At 44.7% G+C, this 21,773-nt stretch overlaps 1 protein-coding gene across 1 annotated transcript in view; it reads right to left on the bottom strand.

The window, feature by feature from the left end:
* Window positions 1-1,044: 1,044 nt before the first annotated feature.
* UQCC2 (ubiquinol-cytochrome c reductase complex assembly factor 2) overlaps window positions 1,045-21,773 on the bottom strand; it is a 40,571-nt gene continuing 19,842 nt past the window's right edge. Inside the window, exons 2-4 of the mRNA XM_073575603.1 lie at window positions 10,397-10,471; window positions 1,660-1,729; window positions 1,045-1,338 (exon numbers count right to left, since the gene is read on the bottom strand). Of these exons, the coding sequence (XP_073431704.1) occupies window positions 1,244-1,338; window positions 1,660-1,729; window positions 10,397-10,471 (240 nt within the window). The 3' untranslated portion in view covers window positions 1,045-1,243. The remainder of the gene's footprint in view (window positions 1,339-1,659; window positions 1,730-10,396; window positions 10,472-21,773) is intronic.

Here is a 21,773-nt window from a genome sequence, read left to right as displayed (position 1 = left end):
CTTGCTAGCTCAAAAAATCCGGCACTCAATTCTATTTCAATCAATGAGGAATGGACGTGACATACGCGCATTTATTGATGTTCATAACAGGGACCTACACTTGTTTACCTTTTGTGGCATAGAAAAAGGTTACTAAACCGATAATAGGAAACTGGGTAAAAGATGTTCATAAAAGAGAAGCAGCCTGGATTTTCCATCTGAACCCCAGGATACCTGATGGGTTACACGGGAAACAAACTTCTTTATTTATTGAAGCTTTTCAAATATGTTTCTGTATATATTTCTCTGCATTCTAAATATATACTGTTTAGTATCATTGGTGCATGTGATTCGTTAATCATATATATTTGTCATGGAGTTTTTATTTTTTGGGAACATGTTGCTACAATATGATTTGTCATGCACACGTGACATTCATTCCTGGTTGGCTCATAGTTTGTTCTTATACAGCATACGTCCTATCATTCTCTCTATCACTAAGGGCAGTAACATTCGAAACGCGCATGACATCTACAGATTTTAATTTCTTCAAATAAAAAAATGGATCTTATGGCGTGCCAGATTATCTGAAAACTTTACAACATCCAACTTCCCTGACCCCTCCAAACAAATGAGCGCTTGACTTGGCCAAGTGCTACTGTGTAGCGGCCTATCTACCAAATAACAAAATAGTCAACCAAATGTGCCAGATCTTTCTCTTCTCAACATAATCTGTCATGGGGCCTCACAACTCTCACCCTGATAGATGACGTCAGGGGAGAGAAGAATCTGGCAAAATGGAATTCCTACACCTGATCCTTTTGTTCTCTGACGGTATGCCCCACCAGAGGAGTCTGGCAGCGGCTCTCTCAGAATACAGCAGAGCTCCTGGGTATACAGGAGTTAGTTATCAGATGAGCGATGTTATGAAGCCTCTTAGGCGAGGCCCTCACTATTAGCAAGTGATTTTCCAGATAAATATTTTGGGGTTTTTCAAGAAAGCTCATGAAGAAAGTGTTATACTCCTTTCACATTTAGAACAGAAGGACAAACTGCTTTCTAGAATTGGGAAAAAAGTCTTTGTAATATAAATGCGAATTAAATATATTGGGAAAAATTTACACTCTTTGCACACAGTTTTGTGGGTTAAATCAAGAACCTCTGATGAATGGAGTGAAAAATGTCTTTTTATTGGGAGGCTCCAAATGTAGAAAGTAGGTTTGTACACGATAGGAGGAGGAGCAGTTTGTGATCTTCATATGGGCTACTCCTTCATTTCATCTGGAGATTTCACATTGAACTTGTCTTTGAGTCTGGTCCACATTCCTTTTTTCATCTCATCCATCTGTTTCAGAGTATCTGCCAGTGTAGAGGAGATTTAGTCACTTGAGAGAAATATACCATACAAGAACGGCTTACAGAATAGAAATATTCAGGCTTTTCATTCTGCAGTCTTGAGTGATATTTAGGAAAACTGAATGTATATTTGCATATACTATTATGGGAAACTTCGGCACTCTTGATAAATGTTGTTACTCAGCAGAATAGAGTGTTATAGCTGGGATTTCTTACAAAGCAAGGAAGCGATGGTGCTCTGCCTCTCAATGGGAATAGATAATACAGACTTCAATTCTATAAAGAACCCTTACAGCCACATCAGGAGATTCAGCATAGTCTTACCAGTAGCAAGCACCATTCGATATTCATCCACAGTGATCTCGGTAAAGCTTGTATCTTGAAGTCGTGGATACTATTATCATGAAAAAAAAAAAAAAAACAGAGAAAGTTAATGTGCCACAAATATTTTTTGGGGTAAGCAGCCTACAGTTCCACCCTTCTGCTCCTGAGTGAGGCAGTAGAAAGCTCATGGCTGACACTACAACCATCATTTCAGTGTTACAGATAAACGGCAGCCTTTTACTCAGATTGTACGGTCTCATTCATGCTACCACCAAAGCTCAGCACAGGTATGTTTCAATAACTCTGTGGTTTCGCAGGTAACTATTACAGACTGACTCGCTTTAATGTGTGCCTAGTCTGTTACTATCATTTACAGTGAAACGTTGCATTGTGCTACATACGGATACATGCCATTTACAACCATTCGGATATCAAAGTAGTAACTTCAGCAGTTTTTGACTCCTATGAGTTGATCATAAATTGTTCAGTCGCTCACTAACACACAAATTTAAGAGCAATCCAGTCCATCTTATCTGAAGGTGAGCTATACACATTAGGTAAAAGGTGGCTTAACGCAACAAATTATGTTCGGGACTGTCATGCAGTACACCTTTACATTAATATATTTTTTCTTTATTTAAATAGGTATATACTGCAGATTAAGGCTATGTGAACACGATGCATTTTTATGGCTTTTTTTACGTGCGGAAATGTTGCAAAAAACGCAATGGAATACTAAAACAACGCAATTCAATGACAATCCTGATGTGTTGTGCACATGATCCATAAATTTCCGTCCTTACTTGCAGCGTTTTACTTTCTGCAGAAATGTCAATTCTTTTTGCGTTTCTGCAGCGTTTTTGACTCATTGACTTCAATTATTATTATCCATTTATAAAGCAGCATTCGTTCCATGGTGCTGTACATAAGGGGTTATATACAAATTATAGATATCACTTACAGTAAACAAACTAACAATCACAGACTGATCTAGAGGGGAGAGAGGACCCTGCCCTTTCGGGCTTACATTCTACAGGATGGTGGGGAAGGAGACAGTAGGTTTGGGGGTTGCAGCAGCTACAGTAATGGTGAAGGGGGTAGCTCCAGTAGTGGTGAGGAGGCAGCGGGGTCATTGCAGGCTGTAAGCTTTCCTGAAGAGGTGGGTTTTCAGGTTCCGTCTGAAAGATCCAAGTGTGGTTGATAGTCGGACGTGTTGGGCACAGAATTCCAGAGGATGGGGGATATTCGGGAGAAGTCTTGGAGGCGATTGGGTGAGGAGCGAATAAGTGTGGAGGAGAGGAGATCTTGGGAGGACCGTAGATTACACGAGGGAAGATATCGGGAGATTAGTTCAAAGACATATGGAGGAGACAGGTTATAGATGGCCTTGTAGGTCAGTATTAGGCTAGTTGCACACTAGCGCTTTTGAGCGCAGCGACGGCCTGCGCACGGCCGCCGCTAAGCCCCGCCCCCTGCCGCGCTTCCGCCGGTAGCTCCGCCTACCGGCGCATGACGCTGCATGCGTCCCCTATCTTTATCACTGGGGGGCGCAGGCCGTGCGCAGTCTGCGTTTGGCGGCGCATGCGTCCTTTTGACGGTGCGCCGAACACAACCAAACTGCAGCAGGTTGCGTTTGGCGCAGGTCGGCGCACCGTCAAAAGGACGCATGTGCCGCCAAACGCAGACAGCGCACGGCCTGCGCCCCCAGTGATAAAGATAGGGGACGCAGGACGCATGCAGCGTCATGCGCCGGTAGGCGGAGCTACCGGCGGAGGCGCGACAGGGGGCGGGGCTTCGCGGCGGCCGTGTGCAGGCCGTCGCTGCGCTCAAAAGCGCTTGTGTGAAACGAGCCTTAGTAATTTGAATTGCATACACTGAGGGAATGGGAGCCAGTGAAAAGATTTGCAGAAGGGAGAAGTGGAGGAGAGAGATGAATTAGTCGGGCAGCAGAGTTAAGGATGAACTGGAGAGGTGCGAGGGTGTAAGCAGGGTGGCCACAGAAAAGGTTGCTGCAGTAGTCGAGACAAGAGCTGATGAGGGCATGCACAAGTATTTTAGCAGATTGAGGGTTGAGGAAGGGACGGATTCTGGAAATATTTTTGAGCTGGAGGTGGCAGGAGGTGGAGAGAGCTTCGATGTACGGTTTGACTGACAGGGCACAGTCAAGGGTTACTCTGAGGCAGCGGACCTCTCCGGGACGGGGGAAAGCGTGATGTTGTCAATTGTTATAGATAGGATGGACTGGATGGATGCGAGGGTGTTAGCAGGGAGGCCACAAAAAAGGATGTTGTAATAGTCGAGGTGGGAGATGATGAGGGCATGCACTTCAATTGAGCAAATCAAATCTGCAGCAAAAACGCAGGTGTAAAAAGGTTTGCGGATGTGCTGCAGATTTGATGCAGATTTCCTGCCAAAAAACGCTGCAAATTCTAAAAGGAAATGTCAGAAGGAGGAAGAGTGTGTGGGCAGAGAATATGTGTGTAGGCGAAGAATGTGTGCGGGTGTCTGCGGCTGTGTGTACCCATGCGACGAACAGCCCATAGTGATTGTACTTAGGCGTCGTCTGATAGGACTACTACTTCTATTCCGGTTATGTCTGCTGTCACCTATAACAGAGACAGCATGAGCCGATGATGGGAGAATTGTTTTATCATCCGATGCCTGTGTTCAATTGTAAAAATAAAAAAAATCAAAACATTGACATACAATATACATACTCACAGAACACCCAATCCCCGACGCCCGTGTCTCCTGCAAATAATTAAAAAAAATAAACCAAAATATACTCCCTGTCCACCGTAGTCCATTTAATACCGAGTGTCCCATAGCGATCTCCCCAGGCGACACAAGTATTATATGTTGGTTTATTATTTTTTGATTGTTTGCGAGAGATGAGGGAGTTGGGGATTAGGAGTTCATTAATAATCGTAAATTAAGAGTCAATAAAGGAGTCTGTGTGATTATTTCAAATAAAGGACTTTATTCTGGGTGTCTGTGTTTTATGCAATATCATTATGGGGTTAGTAATGGATAGGTGTCTCATAGATGGGGGTGATGTCACCCGACAAGACAGAAGTGACATCAACCCCCAAAAATATGAACCCCACTTGCTACCGCTACAGGGAAAGTGGGAATAGCGAGGTTAAGTGCCAGAATAAGATGCGCCATTTCTGGGGCAGCTGAGAGCTGATGTTTTTAGTCTGGGAGGGGACAATATCCATGGCCTCTTCCCAGACTATTAATATCAGCCTGCAGCTGTCTGCCTAGCCTTTGCTGGTTCAATTTTATAGGGGGACCCCATGTGAATTTTTTTCTAGAGTTCCTCTGAAAAACTAGCTGGTAAAGGCTAAGCAAAGAGCAGTGAGCTGATATTAATAGCCTGGGAACCTTTATGGCTACTGGCTCCTTCCCAGAATATTATCAGCCATCAGCTTTCCCTCTGCTGGTTCTGAAAATTATGCAGCCCACGCATTTATTTTTTTAATTTTTTGAAAAATAAATAGATATTGGGTTTCACGCAGATTGATTTCTGATAGCTGTTGTTTTGTTACAGTATATGTAGGTTAATTATGTTAATGCTCCCACAAAGGCTGGTGATATATTATACACATATACATACACACTAGCTGAAGAGCCCGGAGTTGCCCAGCCATAGTAACTAACTGTGGTTAGTCATAACAAATTATGATTATATTGCACATAGGAAACTTTCACATAATATATTCAACATTACAGATTTGCAACACAAATTAACTAAATGGTTACCTAAGTGTTGCTAGTATTTTATTTTGAACTCATTCAAGAGCCTTTTGATAAACAATTTTGTTTTTTCTTTTGGCGCAAAGATGAACAGATTTTTGGCAGTTCCAACTCTTGAACAGGCCACGTAAAGTTGACCATGAGAAAAGCATAGAGATTGCAAATCAATCCCTACTACTTTCAAGGACTGTTCCTGAGCATTGTTAATGGACATTGCAAATGCCAGTTGAACTGGAAGCTGGAGGCATTTAAAATCAAAAGGCAAATCAGATGGAATGAGTGGAATTCTTGGAATGAAAATGTACTCTCCTTTGGCACATCCTGTGCTGAGCTATTTATCTAATCCTATCCTGTGTTACTGACTGCTGAGCAGTGTATCTAATCTTCTCCTGTGTGATACTGTGTGCTGAGCAGAGTATCTAATCCTATCCTGTGTGATACAGACTGATGAGCTGTGTGTCAACTCCTATCCTGTGTGATACTGTGTGTGGAGCCGTGTATCTAATCCTATCCTGTGTTACTGTCTGCTGAGCCGTGTATCTAATCCTATCCTGTGTGATACTGGGCTCCCCTTGCAGTCTGTGTAAGAGGGTGGTCTGTGTCGGCACAGTAATAAATTGTGTTAGGGTACCGTTACACTTAGCGATGCACCAGCGATCCCGACAACGATATGGATTGCTGGTGCATCGCTAAGTGGTCGCTAGTGAGCTGCCACACAGGCAGATCTCACTAGCGACATAGCAGGGGTCGGGGGTCGTTACTTACCTGTCAGACGCAGCGATCCTGACGTCCTCCCGCCCGCGTACACACGTCGCTCGTCGGCGCCACAGGAAGCCCAGCAGGAAGCGCCCGACGAGAAATGGTCCAGGACCTTCTCGCGCGACCAGCGATAATCAGCGGGGGAGCCAGTCGGAGGTATCACAATATATATATATATTATATATATATATTATATATATATATATATATATATATATATATATATATATATATATATATATATATATATATATATATATATATATATATATATATATATATACATACACACACACTTTTTTTTTTCAATTAATCGTTTTGTGTGTGTAAACATTATAAATTTGAACATGGTTTGTAATGACATTATGGTCTTCAATGGAGAATGAAAAAAGAGGTTGAACAAGGAAATGACAATTTAATAATATATCTTTGTTTAAGCTCTAGGGATTTACAAAACCGCATGAAAAAACGCATAAAAACTGAATAAAAACTGCATAAAAAATGCACGGATATTCCACTGCATATTTCTGCCAAGATATGCAGAAACCTTGCAGAAATTTCTACAAGCAAATAAGCAATGTATGCACATAACCTAAATTGTACTCTAATTCCAGTTAGAAATGGGAAGTTCCTAACACTATAAACACATAAGAACTGTATCTACACATTGGGGTGCACGCATCCCCTCAGCAAAGCATCTCAGCAGCTAAGCATCTAGAAAAAGTAGTTAATCCATGGCAGTTAGTCAGGGCAGGAGACAGGTAACCCACACTTTGCTCTCTTTTAACCATGTGCTTTATTTATATCCTGCTGTGTTCCCTTGCCATCCACATTCACCGCCCAATCCCAACTCATACACATCAGCCCCTCTATACTTCCTTTTCACATGTACAGCTTCCATGCACTTCTCACCTTCCTGAAAATCCTCAGCCCATCTTGCCCAAACACATTGCACAAAAAACTTCTTACAATTCCAATAACTACTTGCTCTTTATCTTCCTACTCCTACTGATTTCAGGGGACATCTCCCCCAACCTCAACCCCTACACTACCTTACTAACCTTATTAATATTAGCTGCACTCCCTCATCTTTTATTTGTGGCCTTTGGAATCCACAGTCTGTATGTAACAAACTTTCTTTCCTGCACAATTACTTTCTGAACAACTCTCTTAATCTGTTGGCCATCACTGAAACCTGGATTCAGGATTCTGACACTGTCTCGCCTGCTGCCATTTCCCATGGTGGCTTACAATTCACCCATTCCCTGAGACCTACAATGCACTTTCCAGGTCATCCCCCAGTTCCATCACACTAATTCCCTTCTTTTGGAGGTCCACACCATCAGGCTCTTCCGTCCCCTGTCCCTCAGAGCAGCGGTCATATATCAGCCCCCAGGCTCACCGACCCAATTCCTTGACCATTTCTCGGCCTGGCTGCCACACTTCTTGTCCTCAGAACTACCAACCCTTATCCTGGGAGACTTCAACATCCCAAATAACAGCCTCACTTCCACATCTGCATCCCAGCTTCTATCACTAACCACTTCTCAAAGCCTCTAACAGCTTTCAACCTCTGAGACACACACAGACGGTAACACCCTTGACCTGGTCTTTGTCCAGCTCTGTTCAATCTATCTAGATAACTCACCGCTTCCCCTCTCTGACCACAACATTCTCTCCTTCACTCTCACAAATCCTTGCCCATCCCAGCACACTCCTACCTACCACACGTTCAGAAATCTACACGCCATTAACCCTCATACACTTTCAGACTCCCTACACTCATCACTGTCCCTAATCTCCTCTTTTTCCTGTCCTGATGTGGCTGTACACCACTACAACGACACTAAGAAACACCCTTGAACAAGAAGCACCCCTCACCCTCAGAACCTCCAAGCACAGAGTAAAACAGCCCTGGCTCACATCACAAACTTTATTTCTGCAGTGATGCTCTAGGAGTGCAAAATGCTTATGGAGGAAAACTTGCACACCAGAAGACTTCATCCACTTCAAATTTATTTTAAGAACCTATAACTCTGCCCTTCACCTCGGCAAACAGACCTACTACACCACCCTGATCTCCACACTATCCAACAACCCAAAGAAACTTTTTGACACTTTTCCCTCCCTACTCAAGCTGAAAGTACAAGCCCCTATCGTAGACATTTGTGCTGATGACCTGGCCTCCCACTTTATAGAAAAAATAGATAATATCAATCAGGAAATCCTCTCCCAGCCACCAGGTGCTGTGACTCCCATCCCTCCCTGCATTTCCCCTGGCTTGCTCTCCACATTTGATCCCATCACAGAAGAAATCTCCAGGCTCCTCTCTTCGTCTCGTCCGACTACATGTACTACTGACCCCATTCCATCACATCTCCTCCAGTCGTCACTACTCACCTAACTACAATCTTTAATCTCTCCCTCTCCTCGGGCATTTTCCCATCCTCCTTCAAACACTATCATTACTCCATTATTAAAGAAACCCGCTCTCGACCCATCCTGCACAACTAACTACAGACCAGTCTCCAATCTCCCCTTCATCTCTAAACTCTTGGGGCGCCTTGTCTACTCCCGCCTTACCCGTTTCCTTGCCAGTTATTCACTCCTAGACCCTTCACAGTCTGGCTTCCGCCCCCTACAGTCGACAGAAGATCATTGATCACTTTGATGAGTGCAGTTTCTGACAGCAAAATATAATGGTAACCACACTCTGCTCATTCTTCTCGACCTTTCTGCAGCTTTCAACACTGTTGACCACCGTCTCCTACTCTCTAGGCTCCAGTCACTAGGCATTAAGGACACTGCCCTCTCCTGGTTCTCCACTTATCTTTCTGACCGCTCCTTCAGTGTTTTGTTCGCTGGCTCCACTTCATCTTCTCTTCCTCTCACTGTTGGGGTACCTCAAGGCTCAGTCCCTGGCTCCCTTCTCAGTCCCTGGCTCCCTTCTCTTCTCTCTCTACACGGCCCCAATTGAACAGATCATCAGATTTGGCTTTCAGTACCATCTTTATGCTGATGACACACAACTATACACGTCATCCCCTGACCTTACCCGCGCTGTACTACAGAACGCCAATGAGTGTCTGTGTGCAGTCTCCAATATCATGTCCGCTCTCTATCTGAAACACAACCTTTCTAAAACTGAACAACTTCTGCTCCCACCATCTACTAACCTACTTGTTCTCATCCACAGTGCGGCACCCCCCTACATCTACTCCCTCATTTCTGTCTATTGGCCTAGCTGATCGCTGCGCTCTGCAAACGACTTTCGAATAACCTCTGCACTAATCCGTACCTCCCACTCCCGACTCCAAGACATCCTCTGGAATGCTCTACCCTAAGAAATTAGAACCATCCACAACTTGCATAGTTATAGGCGCTCCCTCAAAACACATTTGTTCAGAATGTCCTATCATGCTCCCTAATCAAAGTCATTCTATGTGTAAGTGTGCATGTGTAGCCCATTCACTATCCCCATCTATCCCCCACTCCCTCAAGATGGCTGGACCATCATTGTAAATACACACCTATACTTTATATCTCCCCCACCTCAATGTAGATTGTAAGCTCTCACAAGCAGGGTGTCTTATTTTGCTTTAATTATTGTATTGTTAATGTTGCTACTTATGACAAATTTGTTTGAACCTGTTAAACTGTAAAGCGCTGCGGAATATGTTGGCTCTATATAAAGATTATTATTATTATTATTATTATTATTATTGATGCCAGGTTCCCATAGCCTTTGATCCCTCACAGGCCCTTTCATGGCTTCTTCAGATTTAATAGACACATACTGTATTGTATTCACCTGGCATAAAATAGATCATGGACATAACAATATGGCAGAACTGATTCCACTATGCTGCAGATGTACGGATCAGCATACTGTGGGCGGATAATGCTCACGAGATGACAGCCAGGTGCAGTAAGCAGACACAATACGCATTTCTATACTCAAAATACTTCATATAAATGGAGCGGAAGACATGAGTAAACTGTTCTATTAGCTTCCAAGTGCACGAAACCAGGTCATGATAAAACTGAAGACAAGGAGTCCTTGAACAGATCTTGCCTCCTGTGGCTTAAGTACTTTGGACAGGGAGACGTAAATGGATATTAAATAAAGACAATCTTTTCTCCAATTTATCAGCACATAAGTTAAAATAACTGCGTCAGTCAGACGTGTAGGGAGACTCAGCCACCGTTTGTGGAATACCTTTTCTCTGTAATAGTTGCTGTTCAGCCTGCTGAGGCTCTCATACATTTGGTCACAGGCTTCTGGATCTTGAAACTGAAAAATTGAGAAAAGAAAAAAAGAATAAATTGCAAAACTGTATGTAATGCTCAGAACAGCAGCAGACATATTGCGTCTGCTATACACAGTGACAGGCAATTCCATTAAGTCGCATTTATTACAAAGAAAAAGCACGCACAGTACAAGAAGTATTAATTATTAAAGTGAACGGCTCGCGGTCCCCCTCTTCATTATACAAGGTAGCGCCAGACATACCGGATCGTAAGTAAAGGCGCTGCTCCTCCACCCAACAGACACTTCTCCATAGAGTGTCACCCCACAAGATAAATAATGATCTCAGACCCCCTAACTCTGTGGTACATCTTATACACTTGGAGAGTGGCTCCGTCAGAGTACTTAAAGGGGATTTCCATTACATAAAAAAGCCAGGGAGGTGTTCTTTCTATAACACTGTACTCCCCTTTCTGGACAGCCACCTTTCCTGCGATCATACCGCCATGTGCGCTGCTGGACCTCAGGCATGAATGCTGCCGCAGTCTAATATTGTCCGATACAGGAATAATTTCAAAGTGGAATTGAGAAAGCTGCAGCCGATCAGTTAGTGAAGCTTTTCAGCGGTTCTCTTGCTACATACCTATTTTACTAGCCTATCCTGCAGGTGGTTTTCTTTCCGCTTCCATCGTTGGTTGAGCATGTGCAGAATATTACAAAATCGGAATTATGGGACTTGTAGCACGTTCTTCATTTCAAGTTGTGGAGCATTGTGAACAGTCCCTGCTGTCTCTCCAAATGAGTAATGGAGGGGGACAGAGTGCCGTCACTAATGTAAATTGCATTTCAGGCAGGCATCAGATTGCGCTCAGTGCACAGTGTACACAGAGCAAGGTAGAACAGAAGACAAAGCATCACACAGTGCTCACCTCTGGGACCAGCGCTGGCCACCAAGACTTTTTCTTCCACGTGGATGAAACATAAATGCGCCACTGATGTGCAGCGGTCATGCGATGGCCTCGCTGGATGTAGATCCCAGGGGACCAGAGGGGAACACATTGCCAAGGACGGGGAGTAACACTGATCTAGGAGGGAAGCATGTATTTTTTCCCCGTCCCCATGGCCATTAAGGGTTGGCCAATCCCTCTAAGCCAACATAAAATGGCAACTTGTCGAATATTGATTGATGGCCTTCTCCTGCAACCTGTGACCACATACATGAAGTGAGGCCTTATTCACACAGGGTGTCACTATGACGCAGGGTTTTTAACATTAGAGGTTAGGATCATCCCAAACTGGGGTACACCTCGATGTTGGTAGGATGGCTTTTATTTTTTTTTTATAACAAAAGCAGTATTTATTTGCACTATTGCTTTTACTTATTTACTTACAGCAGGCTAATATTAATTTGGTTTCCGTCTTGGGTTTTGTGTGTTACCGCATACATTTAGAGGTATACAGCAGTTCAGGAGGGGCTCCCTAGTTTACTACTAACCCCTGTGTGATTGCCATGCCATTTATTGAAGCTACATACAACAGCTGGAGTACTGTGCATACGGTGCTGTTCACACTGCACTATTGCCTTATGTCATCAGGAGGATGTTCTTTCATTAAGCTGCCATATGTGCTCCTGTGTGCGTTCTGCATCGTCACTAAATGCATACTGGCCTACAAAAGGGCACTATTCCGAAGGGTGCGAGCCCTGGGACCTGTCCCAGCATACACAGTGTACAAGTGACGTGTCAACACAGCAGATTTACTGATTTTCTGGGCCGTATAGCACAAATTGATGTCCAGTCAGTACAAAACAAAACCTCATAGATAATGGAACAGTAATGGGACCTGTAAGGATCAGTGCGGGATCCTTAATGCAGATGTGAACAAGACAGTGTATTAGAAAGGTAATGACACATGTGAATTGTGTCTAACACATACATCAGTGATTAATGCCAACCATGGCGGCACTATGCTACAAGACATCTTTATCACATGAGCAGAAGAAAACCAGAGCTCCACTTTACCTGCCCATTTACCAAACCCAGAAAACAAATAAATCAGATGAAACAATGTCAAAGCAGAATGAGCACAGATCGCACCTTAAATGAAGAGCGGTTTTCTTCTCCATACATGCGTTTCTATAGACAGGAAAGTACAATAAAATCCAGCACTGGAAACAGGCTGAACAGCAGAGAATAGTGTGCTGCCAGCCCGCAGTGCCAGTCACTTGTATGGGTTACCAAGTGCCTCTGGCTTAGAGGACCGCCGTGACATATCCGATGACAGCTCTGGAGATCAGATACAAATAGCGGCCCTTTTATGACGCTTTGCTTATTGTTCCCTCGCCAGGCTAAACTAGCTAAATGGGCAGCGACACAGATTTCTCTGTCACATGAAAAGCAACACCTGCACTTAACGGGCAGGATTCCATGTATTCCGGGGCATGGACGGTGGATTAGATACATAACTCTGCAGCACAGGCATCATCGACATTGGAAGAAAATGAGGAGCATGTTCACACTGCCGGAAAAACAGACAAAACCCATGACAAAAGAAAAATTAATGAAAAGATAATATAAAAGTACCAAGAAATATGCACTATGGTTAGAAAGAGCGCATGAGAAGAGGACCGGTCTCCATACACTGCAATGATGACTCTGAGAATGCAGTGCTAAGTTACAAAAGGCAGCATTTAGCAAACCTTTACATCCTTGATACATTGACAAATCTGTCCCAGAATATACAAATAAATGTTCAAACTTAAATATGAATTGGATTACCGTATATACTCAAGTATAACCCGAGGCACCTAATTTTGCCACGGAAAACTGTGTAAGTTTATTCAATTATAAGCAGGGTATGCATGGTCCCCTCATCCCTGTCCTGCCATGTGTGGCTTCCCCCGTCCTGTCCTGCCATGTGTGGCTTCCCCCGTCCTGTCCTGCCATGTGTGGCTTCCCCCGTCCTGTCCTGCCATGTGTGGCTTCCCCCGTCCTGTCCTGCCATGTGTGGCTTCCCCCGTCCTGTCCTGCCATGTGTGGCTTCCCCCGTCCTGTCCTGCCATGTGTGACTCCCCTCTGTCCTGTCCTGCCATGTGTGACTCCCCCCCCCCCCGTTTTGTCCTGCTATGTGTGGCTCCCTCTGTTACATAGTAACATAGTTTTGAAGGCTGAAGGAAGACCTTATGTCCATCTAGTTCAGCCTATTTTTAGTGCAGCTGTTCTGCATTGTTGATCCTGGGGAAGGCAAAAAAAAACCCACAGAGTAGAAGCCAATTTTCTCCATAGGGAAAAAAATTCCTTCCCCTAAGCTGGGTCAATCATCTACCTATAATATTCTGTTATTCGTAACCTTCTATACTGTTACTCACAAGAAAAGCATCCATTCCTTTCTTAAATTCATTCAGTGAGTTGGCCATCACCACTTCCTCAGGAAGAGAATTCCAGAGCCTCACTGCTCTTACCGTGAAGAACCCTCTTCTATGCTGGTGCAGAAATTGTCTTTCCTCCAAACGAAGAGAATGCCCCCTTGTTCTTGTCACAGTCCTTGGTACAAACAGCTCACTGGAGAGATCTCTGTATTGCCCTCTGATATACTTGTACATATATATTAGGTCTCCCCTAAGTCTTCTCTTTTCTAGAGTAAATAAACCTAATTTTGATAACCTTTCTGGGTATTGTAGTGAACCAACTCCATTTATCATTTTAGTTGCCCGCCTTTGAACCCTTTCAAGTTCAGTAATGTCTTTCTTGAGCACTGGCGTCCAAAATTGCACACAATTCTCCAAGTGTGGTCTGACGAGTGATTTGTACAGAGGGAGAATTATGTTTTCATCTCGTGTCCCCAGACCTCTTCTAATGCATCCCATGACCCTATTTGCTTTGGTGGCAGCTGCCTGACACTGGGCACTCCAATTTAGCTTCTTATTGACTAAGATGCCTAAGTCTTTTTCCATGTCTGATTTCCCCAGCAGTTTCCCATTTAGTAAGTAATTGTAGCATCTGTTTCTCCTTCCCATGTGCATAACCTTACACTTATCTGTGTTAAACCTCATTTGCCATTTTTCAGCCCAATTCTCCAATTTACTCAAATCTGTCTGTAGTTGCAAACTGTCCTCCTTTGTGTTAACTACCTTACATAGTTTTGTATCATCTGCAAATACTGATATTTTACTGTGTAAGCCATCCAATAGATCATTAATAAATATATTAAATAGTAGGGGGCCCAATACAGAACCCTGTGGTACCCCACTAGTAACCCTGGCCCAATCTGAGTATGCACCATTAATAACCACTCTTTGTTTTCTATCACTAAGCCAGCTACCTACCCATCTACACACATTTTCCCCTAGCCCAATCTTTCTCATCTTACTTACCAATCTTTTATGTGGGACAGTGTCAAATGCTTTAGAGAAGTCGAGATAAATGACATCCAATGATTCTCCTTGGTCCATTTGAGAGCTTACATCCATCCTCATAGAAGCTGATCAGGTTAGTTTGACAGGAGCGACCCTTCATAAATCCATGTTGATATGTTGTATGCATGGCTCACATGGTTCCACTTGGCTCACACCCACCCTGCATGGCTCACAACCCCCCCAGCATGGCTCACAACCCCTCCCCAGCATGGCTCACAACCCCTCCCCAGCATGGCTCACAACCCCTCCCCAGCATGGCTCATAACCCGTCCCCAGCATGGCTCATAACCCCTCCCCAGCATGGCTCATAACCCCTCCCCAGCATGGCTCATAACCCCTCCCCAGCATGGCTCATAACCCCTCCCCAGCATGGCTCATAACCCCTCCCCAGCATGGCTCATAACCCCTCCCCAGCATGGCTCATAACCCCTCCCCAGCATGGCTCATAACCCCTCCCCAGCATGGCTCATAACCCCTCCCCAGCATGGCTCACAACCCCCCCCCAGCATGGCTCACAACCCCCCCCCAGCATGGCTCACAACCCCCCCCCAGCATGGCTCACAACCCCCCCCCAGCATGGCTCACAACCCCCCCCCCCCAGCATGGCTCACAACCCCCCCCCCCAGCATGGCTCACAACCCCCCCCCAGCATGGCTCACAACCCCCCCCCCAGCATGGCTCACAACCCCCCCCCCCAGCATGGCTCACAACCCCCCCCCCCAGCATGGCTCACAACCCCCCCCCAGCATGGCTCACAACCCCCCCCCAGCATGGCTCACAACCCCCCCCCAGCATGGCTCACAACCCCCCCCCAGCATGGCTCACAACCCCCCCCAGCATGGCTCACAACCCCCCCCCAGCATGGCTCACAACCCCCCCCAGCATGGCTCACAACCCCCCCCAGCATGGCTCACAACCCCCCCCCAGCATGGCTCACAACCCCCCCCCGTCCTACTCACCCTCCTTGCAATGCATCTCTGTCCTGTGCCGGCAGCTCTTGCTTGTTCCTGTGCTCAGCGGTCACATGGTACCGTTCATTAGGGTAATGAATATGTGCTCCACGCCTATTGGAGTGGAGACGCGTGCATATTCATTACCTTAATGAGTGGTACCATGTGATCAGGAAGAAGCGGCCAGCGCTGGGACAGAGATGCAGCGACGGAGGGCGAGTATAGATGTCTTCTGGAAGCCCCCGTCGGCTTTCTGGACAATGAATCGTGTATAAGCCGAGGGGGGCGTTTTCAGCACAAAATAAAATGTGCTGACAATCTCGGCTTATACACGAGTATATACGGTATTTGCATCTACATAGGTTTAACTTTCTGCACAGACTTCTATAGGATTTTACAGTGGTGACCACTTTTATGACCCAGAGTTCCACATCCCCTGAACATGCAGAGACAGATGTAAAGTGGATATGCCGATTATACTACACAGTAAGCCTGAAAGCTCCCCCTGGTGGAGGATGCAGGCAGTGTGCTATCTTTTCAATCTGTCAGTGCAGGTGGTTATTAGTGATGAGCGAGTGAGTATGCTCGTTACTCGAGATTTCCAAGCATACTCGGGTGTTTTCCGAGTAGTTTTGGCGTGCTCGGAGATTTAGTTTGTGTTGCCGCAGCTGCATGATTTGCGGTTGCTAGACAGCCTGAATATATGTGAGGATTGCCTGTGTATTAGGGAATCCCCTCATGTATTCAGGCTGTCTAGCAACCGCAAATCATGCAGCTGCGGCAACACAAACTAAGTCTCTGAGCATGCCCAAACTACTCGGAGAACACCGGAGCATGCTCGGAAATCTCGGGTAACGAGCACACTTGTTCATCACTAGTGGTTATCACTCTAATTTGTGATTGGTTACCAATATCGGACTGGGGTGTCTGGGGCCCACAGGGGGAATGGACTCTAGGGGCCCACCCTACAGCTATATGCAAATATCTGTTAGCTGTTATCCCCGATATAGTGGAGCGTCGATTGGCGGCTCCTGCACATCTCCCTTGATTTTTATACTTCCTGTGGATTTGTGGATTAAATGGGATTTTATTAACATTTTTTATCTGCAGATATTCCGCATTTAATGCAATTTCATGGAGAAATTCAGCGTAAAACCAAGAGAAATTGAGTGGGCATGAGAATTCTGTAAATCCCATTCACTGTGCTGGAGTGGTAAGGCATTACGTTTTGTATGCAGCAAAAATTATGGAGCATCAAGAACGACCTACAACTCATTAAGGGAACTAAACAATTCTAGGGTTCTGTGGACTGATGACCAGAGCAGCTCTGTGAAGCCATGGTGTTTCCTTGGAACCTAGATAGAGGTTCCCCAGACAGAGGTTATGCTTAGGTCAAGTTCCTAAAAACTACGGGTGGAACTCGTACCTGAAAACCTGATGTCTGAATGAGCTCTAAGTGTAAAACCGACTTGTTTGCTTTTTTGTGTGGTCCATGTGCAGTCTGTTATTCATACAGTCAGGACTAAGTTGCATAAGTGATTTTCCAAAAGGATTGTTGATCTGTCTGGTAAAAATGGTGTTTTATAGCCCTTGGTGTTAAAGGGTTATTTCCACCGTGGAAACTGCCAGTGAAAAATCGTTGGCAACGCCTGGTGTGGAATAAGATAAAGTTGCCTGTGACATGGTAACCATCCCGCGTACCCAAGTGTTGTTAGAAGAAAGCGGCTGGTATTAGCAGGTGTTTGAGCATTCTTGTCAGACTTGTACAGTGCTCATTTTAGGACATCATTTGTCAAACTTGTCAAATCTGGGAGAATAATCACTAATGTTCAATGTGAAGAGAAAATAACATCATGCAGGATGAGTGAAGACAACAGGCAAAGTCTGAGGAATGAATGACACCTTAAAAGGAGCAGAGAAACCACCAGGGAACAGTGAGGGAAATTATGTACATGTACCAGAGTCAGGATCTCACACTAACCCTTTATATGCCGCGTACATTTGGAATTCAAAGCATTATCTTTAACTCTATCCTCAATCATTCTCTATACTTTCTCTGACAGTCCAACTATCTGCCTTCTATAGATTTCATGAGGTCAGATTAAAAAATTCCCAAATATACGGATGCCACTGAGAGTCGACCACCCAAAGGTGTATACAGATAAAATATACATAAGAATATAGCCGTACAATCCACTAAATAATGCCTACATTACAGCCTACTGCAGCCCCATAATTAATGCCCGCCCCCAACTGATAAACAACAAGCCGTGTGAGTGTCCATATTAGTATGATGGTAGTCATATACCAGCCATATTAATGCGTGCTGAAACAAGATGCGCCACATTCATTAAGAAACACACTTCTTGGTGAACTTGGGACATCTCACCATTGGCTTGCACCTTGTTATAAGTATTATTCCAGCCAGGGACTGGAGTGACATTTCTGGCATAAGAAACGGCTCCATTTCCATGAATTCGATGTATGGTTGCAGCCATGCACTGACCCTACTTCGCCAATTTAATGAATCGGTCCATGTGCGTTAGCAAATTCACCAGTGTATATGGTACTTCAGCAAGGACCCACAAGTCCTAGCTTGCCATCCTAAGCTGTGCAGCCACAGTTTGCAGAAGAGTAGTGTATGGAATAGGCACAACACTAATAACCAGACGCTCAAGTTTGCTATTACCTTTTGACGCAGTCATTATTAATGCATCGGTCTTCTGCAAGCCTGGAATATTATCAGGAAGATAGTCATGGATTTTGCGTCACACACCTGCTCTGACTGAATTAGGCTATGCTCACAAGTTGTGTTTTTGCGGCATTTTTTCCGCAGCAAAACTTGCTCTCTTGGCAGTAAAGAAGCTGCTTACAAAAAAGCAGTTTTTGCTGCGTTTTTGTTGCATCTTGTTGGGTGTTGATAAAGTTTAATGGCCCCCCAAAAAAGCACGATTTCTTCAGTTTCTTGCACCAGAAACGCAACAAAAGCCAATACCTGTTTTTTTCACTTATCCATTGTTTCCCCTATGGGTGAAAAAATGCTTAGGCTGTGTGCACACGCTGCAGATTTATTGCAGATCCGCAATTAATCCACAAGTGTGTATCAAAACAATGTTAACCTATGTAGAAAAAAAAAAAAAAAAATTGCTGTGCACATGCTGCGGAGAAAAAAAAGCACGGAATCGATGCATTTTATTTTCTGCAGTATGTCAATTCTTTGTGCGGATCTGCAGTGTTTCTGCACCCATAGACTTGCATTGAGTCAGGCACATCCGCAGCAAAACCGCAGATGTAAAAAAGATCTGCGGTTTTGCTGCGGATGAAACGCTGCAGATCAGGAGGAGGGAAGAGTCTTGGCGGTGACTGTATGCGTGTAGTGTGTTGCCGGGCTGTGCGCATCATGATGCGTGGTCTGGGCGGGCCTGCCGGGGGTCTGTACCGGCTGCCGGGGGTCTGTACGGGCCTGCCGGGGGCCTGTGCGGGCCTGCCGGGGGTTGTGTGTGTGTGCAGGCATCGTCCGATGGGACTACAAGTCCCATCAGGCTGTGCCTGCTACAATGACAGTGATTGACACATTAGCCAATGATGGGACAGTAGTAGTCCCATCATCGGCAAATGTGTTGAATGCAAAAAAACAAAAAACATACAGAACATAGAACATAAAACATAACATACAGAGCATACAGTTGTGGCCAAAAGTATTCACACCCCTGCAATTCTGTCAGATAATACTCCGTTTCTTCCTGAAAATGATTGCAAACACAAATTCTTTGGTATTATTATCTTCATTTAATTTGCCTTAAATGAAAAAACGCAAAAGAGAATGAAGCAAAAAGCAAAACATTGATCATTTCACACAAAACTCCAAAAATGGGCCAGACAAAAGTATTTGCACCCTCAGCCTAATACTTGGTTGCACAACCTTTAGCCAAAATAACTGCGACCAACCGCTTCCGGTAACCGTCAATGAGTTTCTTTCAATGCTCTGCTGGAATTTTAGACCATTCTTCTTTGGCAAACTGCTCCAGGTCCCTGATATTTGAAGGGTGCCTTCTCCAAACTGCCATTTTTAGATCTCTCCACAGGTGTTCTATGGGATTCAGGTCTGGACTCATTGCTGGCCACCTTAGAAGTCTCCAGTGCTTTCTCTAAAACCATTTTCTAGTGCTTTTTGAAGTGTGTTTTGGGACATTGTCCTGCTGGAAGACCCATGACCTTTGAGGGAGACCCAGCTTTCTCACACTGGGCCCTACATTATGCTGCAAAATTTGTTGGTAGTCTTCAGACTTCATAATGCCATGCACACGGTCAAGCAGTCCAGTGCCAGAGGCAGCAAAGCAACCCCAAAACATCAGGGAACCGCCGCCATGTTTGACTGTAGGGACCGTGTTCTTTTCTTTGAATGCCTCTTTTTTTCTCCTGTAAACTCTATGTTGATGCCTTTGCCCAAAAAGCTCTACTTTGTCTCATCTGACCAGAGAACATTCTTCCAAAATGTTTTAGGCTTTCTCAGGTAAGTTTTGGCAAACTCCAGCCTGGCTTTTTTATGTCTCGGGGTAAGAAGTGGGGTCTTCCTGGGTCTCCTACCATACAGTCCCTTTTCATTCAGACGCCGACGGATAGTATGGGTTGACACTGTTGTACCCTCGGACTGCAGGGCAGCTTGAACTTGTTTGGATGTTAGTCGAGGTTCTTTATCCAACATCCGCACAATCTTGCGTTGAAATCTCATCAATTTTTCTTTTCCGTCCACATCTAGGGAGGTTAGCCACAGTGCCATGGGCTTTAAACTTCTTGATGACACTGCGCACGGTAGACACAGGAACATTCTGGTCTTTGGAGATGGACTTGTAGCCTTGAGATTGCTCATGCTTCCTCACAATTTGGTTTCTCAAGTCCTCAGACAGTTCTTTGGTCTTCTTTCTTTTCTGCATGCTCAATGTGGTACACACATGGACACAGGACAGAGGTTGAGTCAACTTTAATCCATGTCAACTGACTGCTAGTGTGATTTAGTTATTGCCAACACCTGTTTGGTGCCACAGGTAAGTTACAGGTGCTGTTAATTACACAAATTAGAGAAGCATCACATGATTTTTCAAACAGTGCCAATACTTTTGTCCACCCTCTTTTTTATGTTTGGTGTGGAATTATATCCAATTGGGCTTTAGGACAATTCTTTTTGGTGTGTGCACACGCTGCGGATTTTGCTGCGGTTCCGCAGCGGTTTTGGCCGCTGCGGACCCGCAGCAGTTTTTGCAGCGGTGTACAGTACCATGATTCCCTATGGGAATCAAAAACCGCAATGCAGACGGTGCGGAATTTTCCGCGCGGATTATCTGCGGTTTTCAATCCGCAGAAAAAATTGACGTGTCAATTCTTTCTGCGGATTCTGCTGCGGTTTGCCATCTCCTCTATTGAGGAGATGAAAAACCGCAGGGCAAAACCGCAGGTAAAACCGCAGGTATTTAGACCTGCGGTTTCACCTGCGGATTTTACAAAATCCGCGCGGATGAATCCGCACCTAATCCGCAGCGTGTGCACACAGCCTTTGTGTTTTTTCATTTAAGACAAATTAAATGAAGATAATAATACCAAAGAATTTGTGTTTGCAATCATTTCCAGGAACAAACTGAGTATTATCTGACAGAATTGCAGGGGTGTCAATACTTTTGGCCACAACTGTACATATAACATACAACACATAACATTGAGTACATACTTACCAATCACCTAGTCCCCGATGCCCTTGTCTACTTTACTAAAAATAAAAAAACAACCTATACATTACCGCCGTAGTCCAATATTAATGAGTGTCCCACAACGATCTCCTGTGTAGAACACTAACATCGTGTGATGTCAGTGCTCTACATGGCCTCCATGATGCACTGACAGTGGGGGTAATCCTCCGCAGTGTATATCCCTACACTGCCGGGAGAGAGTGAGGTCACTTAAGTTCATTCTCTCACCGGCAATGCTGTGT

Source organism: Dendrobates tinctorius, unplaced genomic scaffold (genome assembly GCF_039654945.1).
Source record: "Dendrobates tinctorius isolate UK_male_01 unplaced genomic scaffold, ASM3965494v1 ptg000045l, whole genome shotgun sequence".
NCBI classification, from domain to species: Eukaryota; Metazoa; Chordata; class Amphibia; order Anura; family Dendrobatidae; genus Dendrobates; species Dendrobates tinctorius.
Note: the sequence above shows the minus strand (reverse complement) of the source record. Positions and strands in the feature narration are given on the sequence as shown.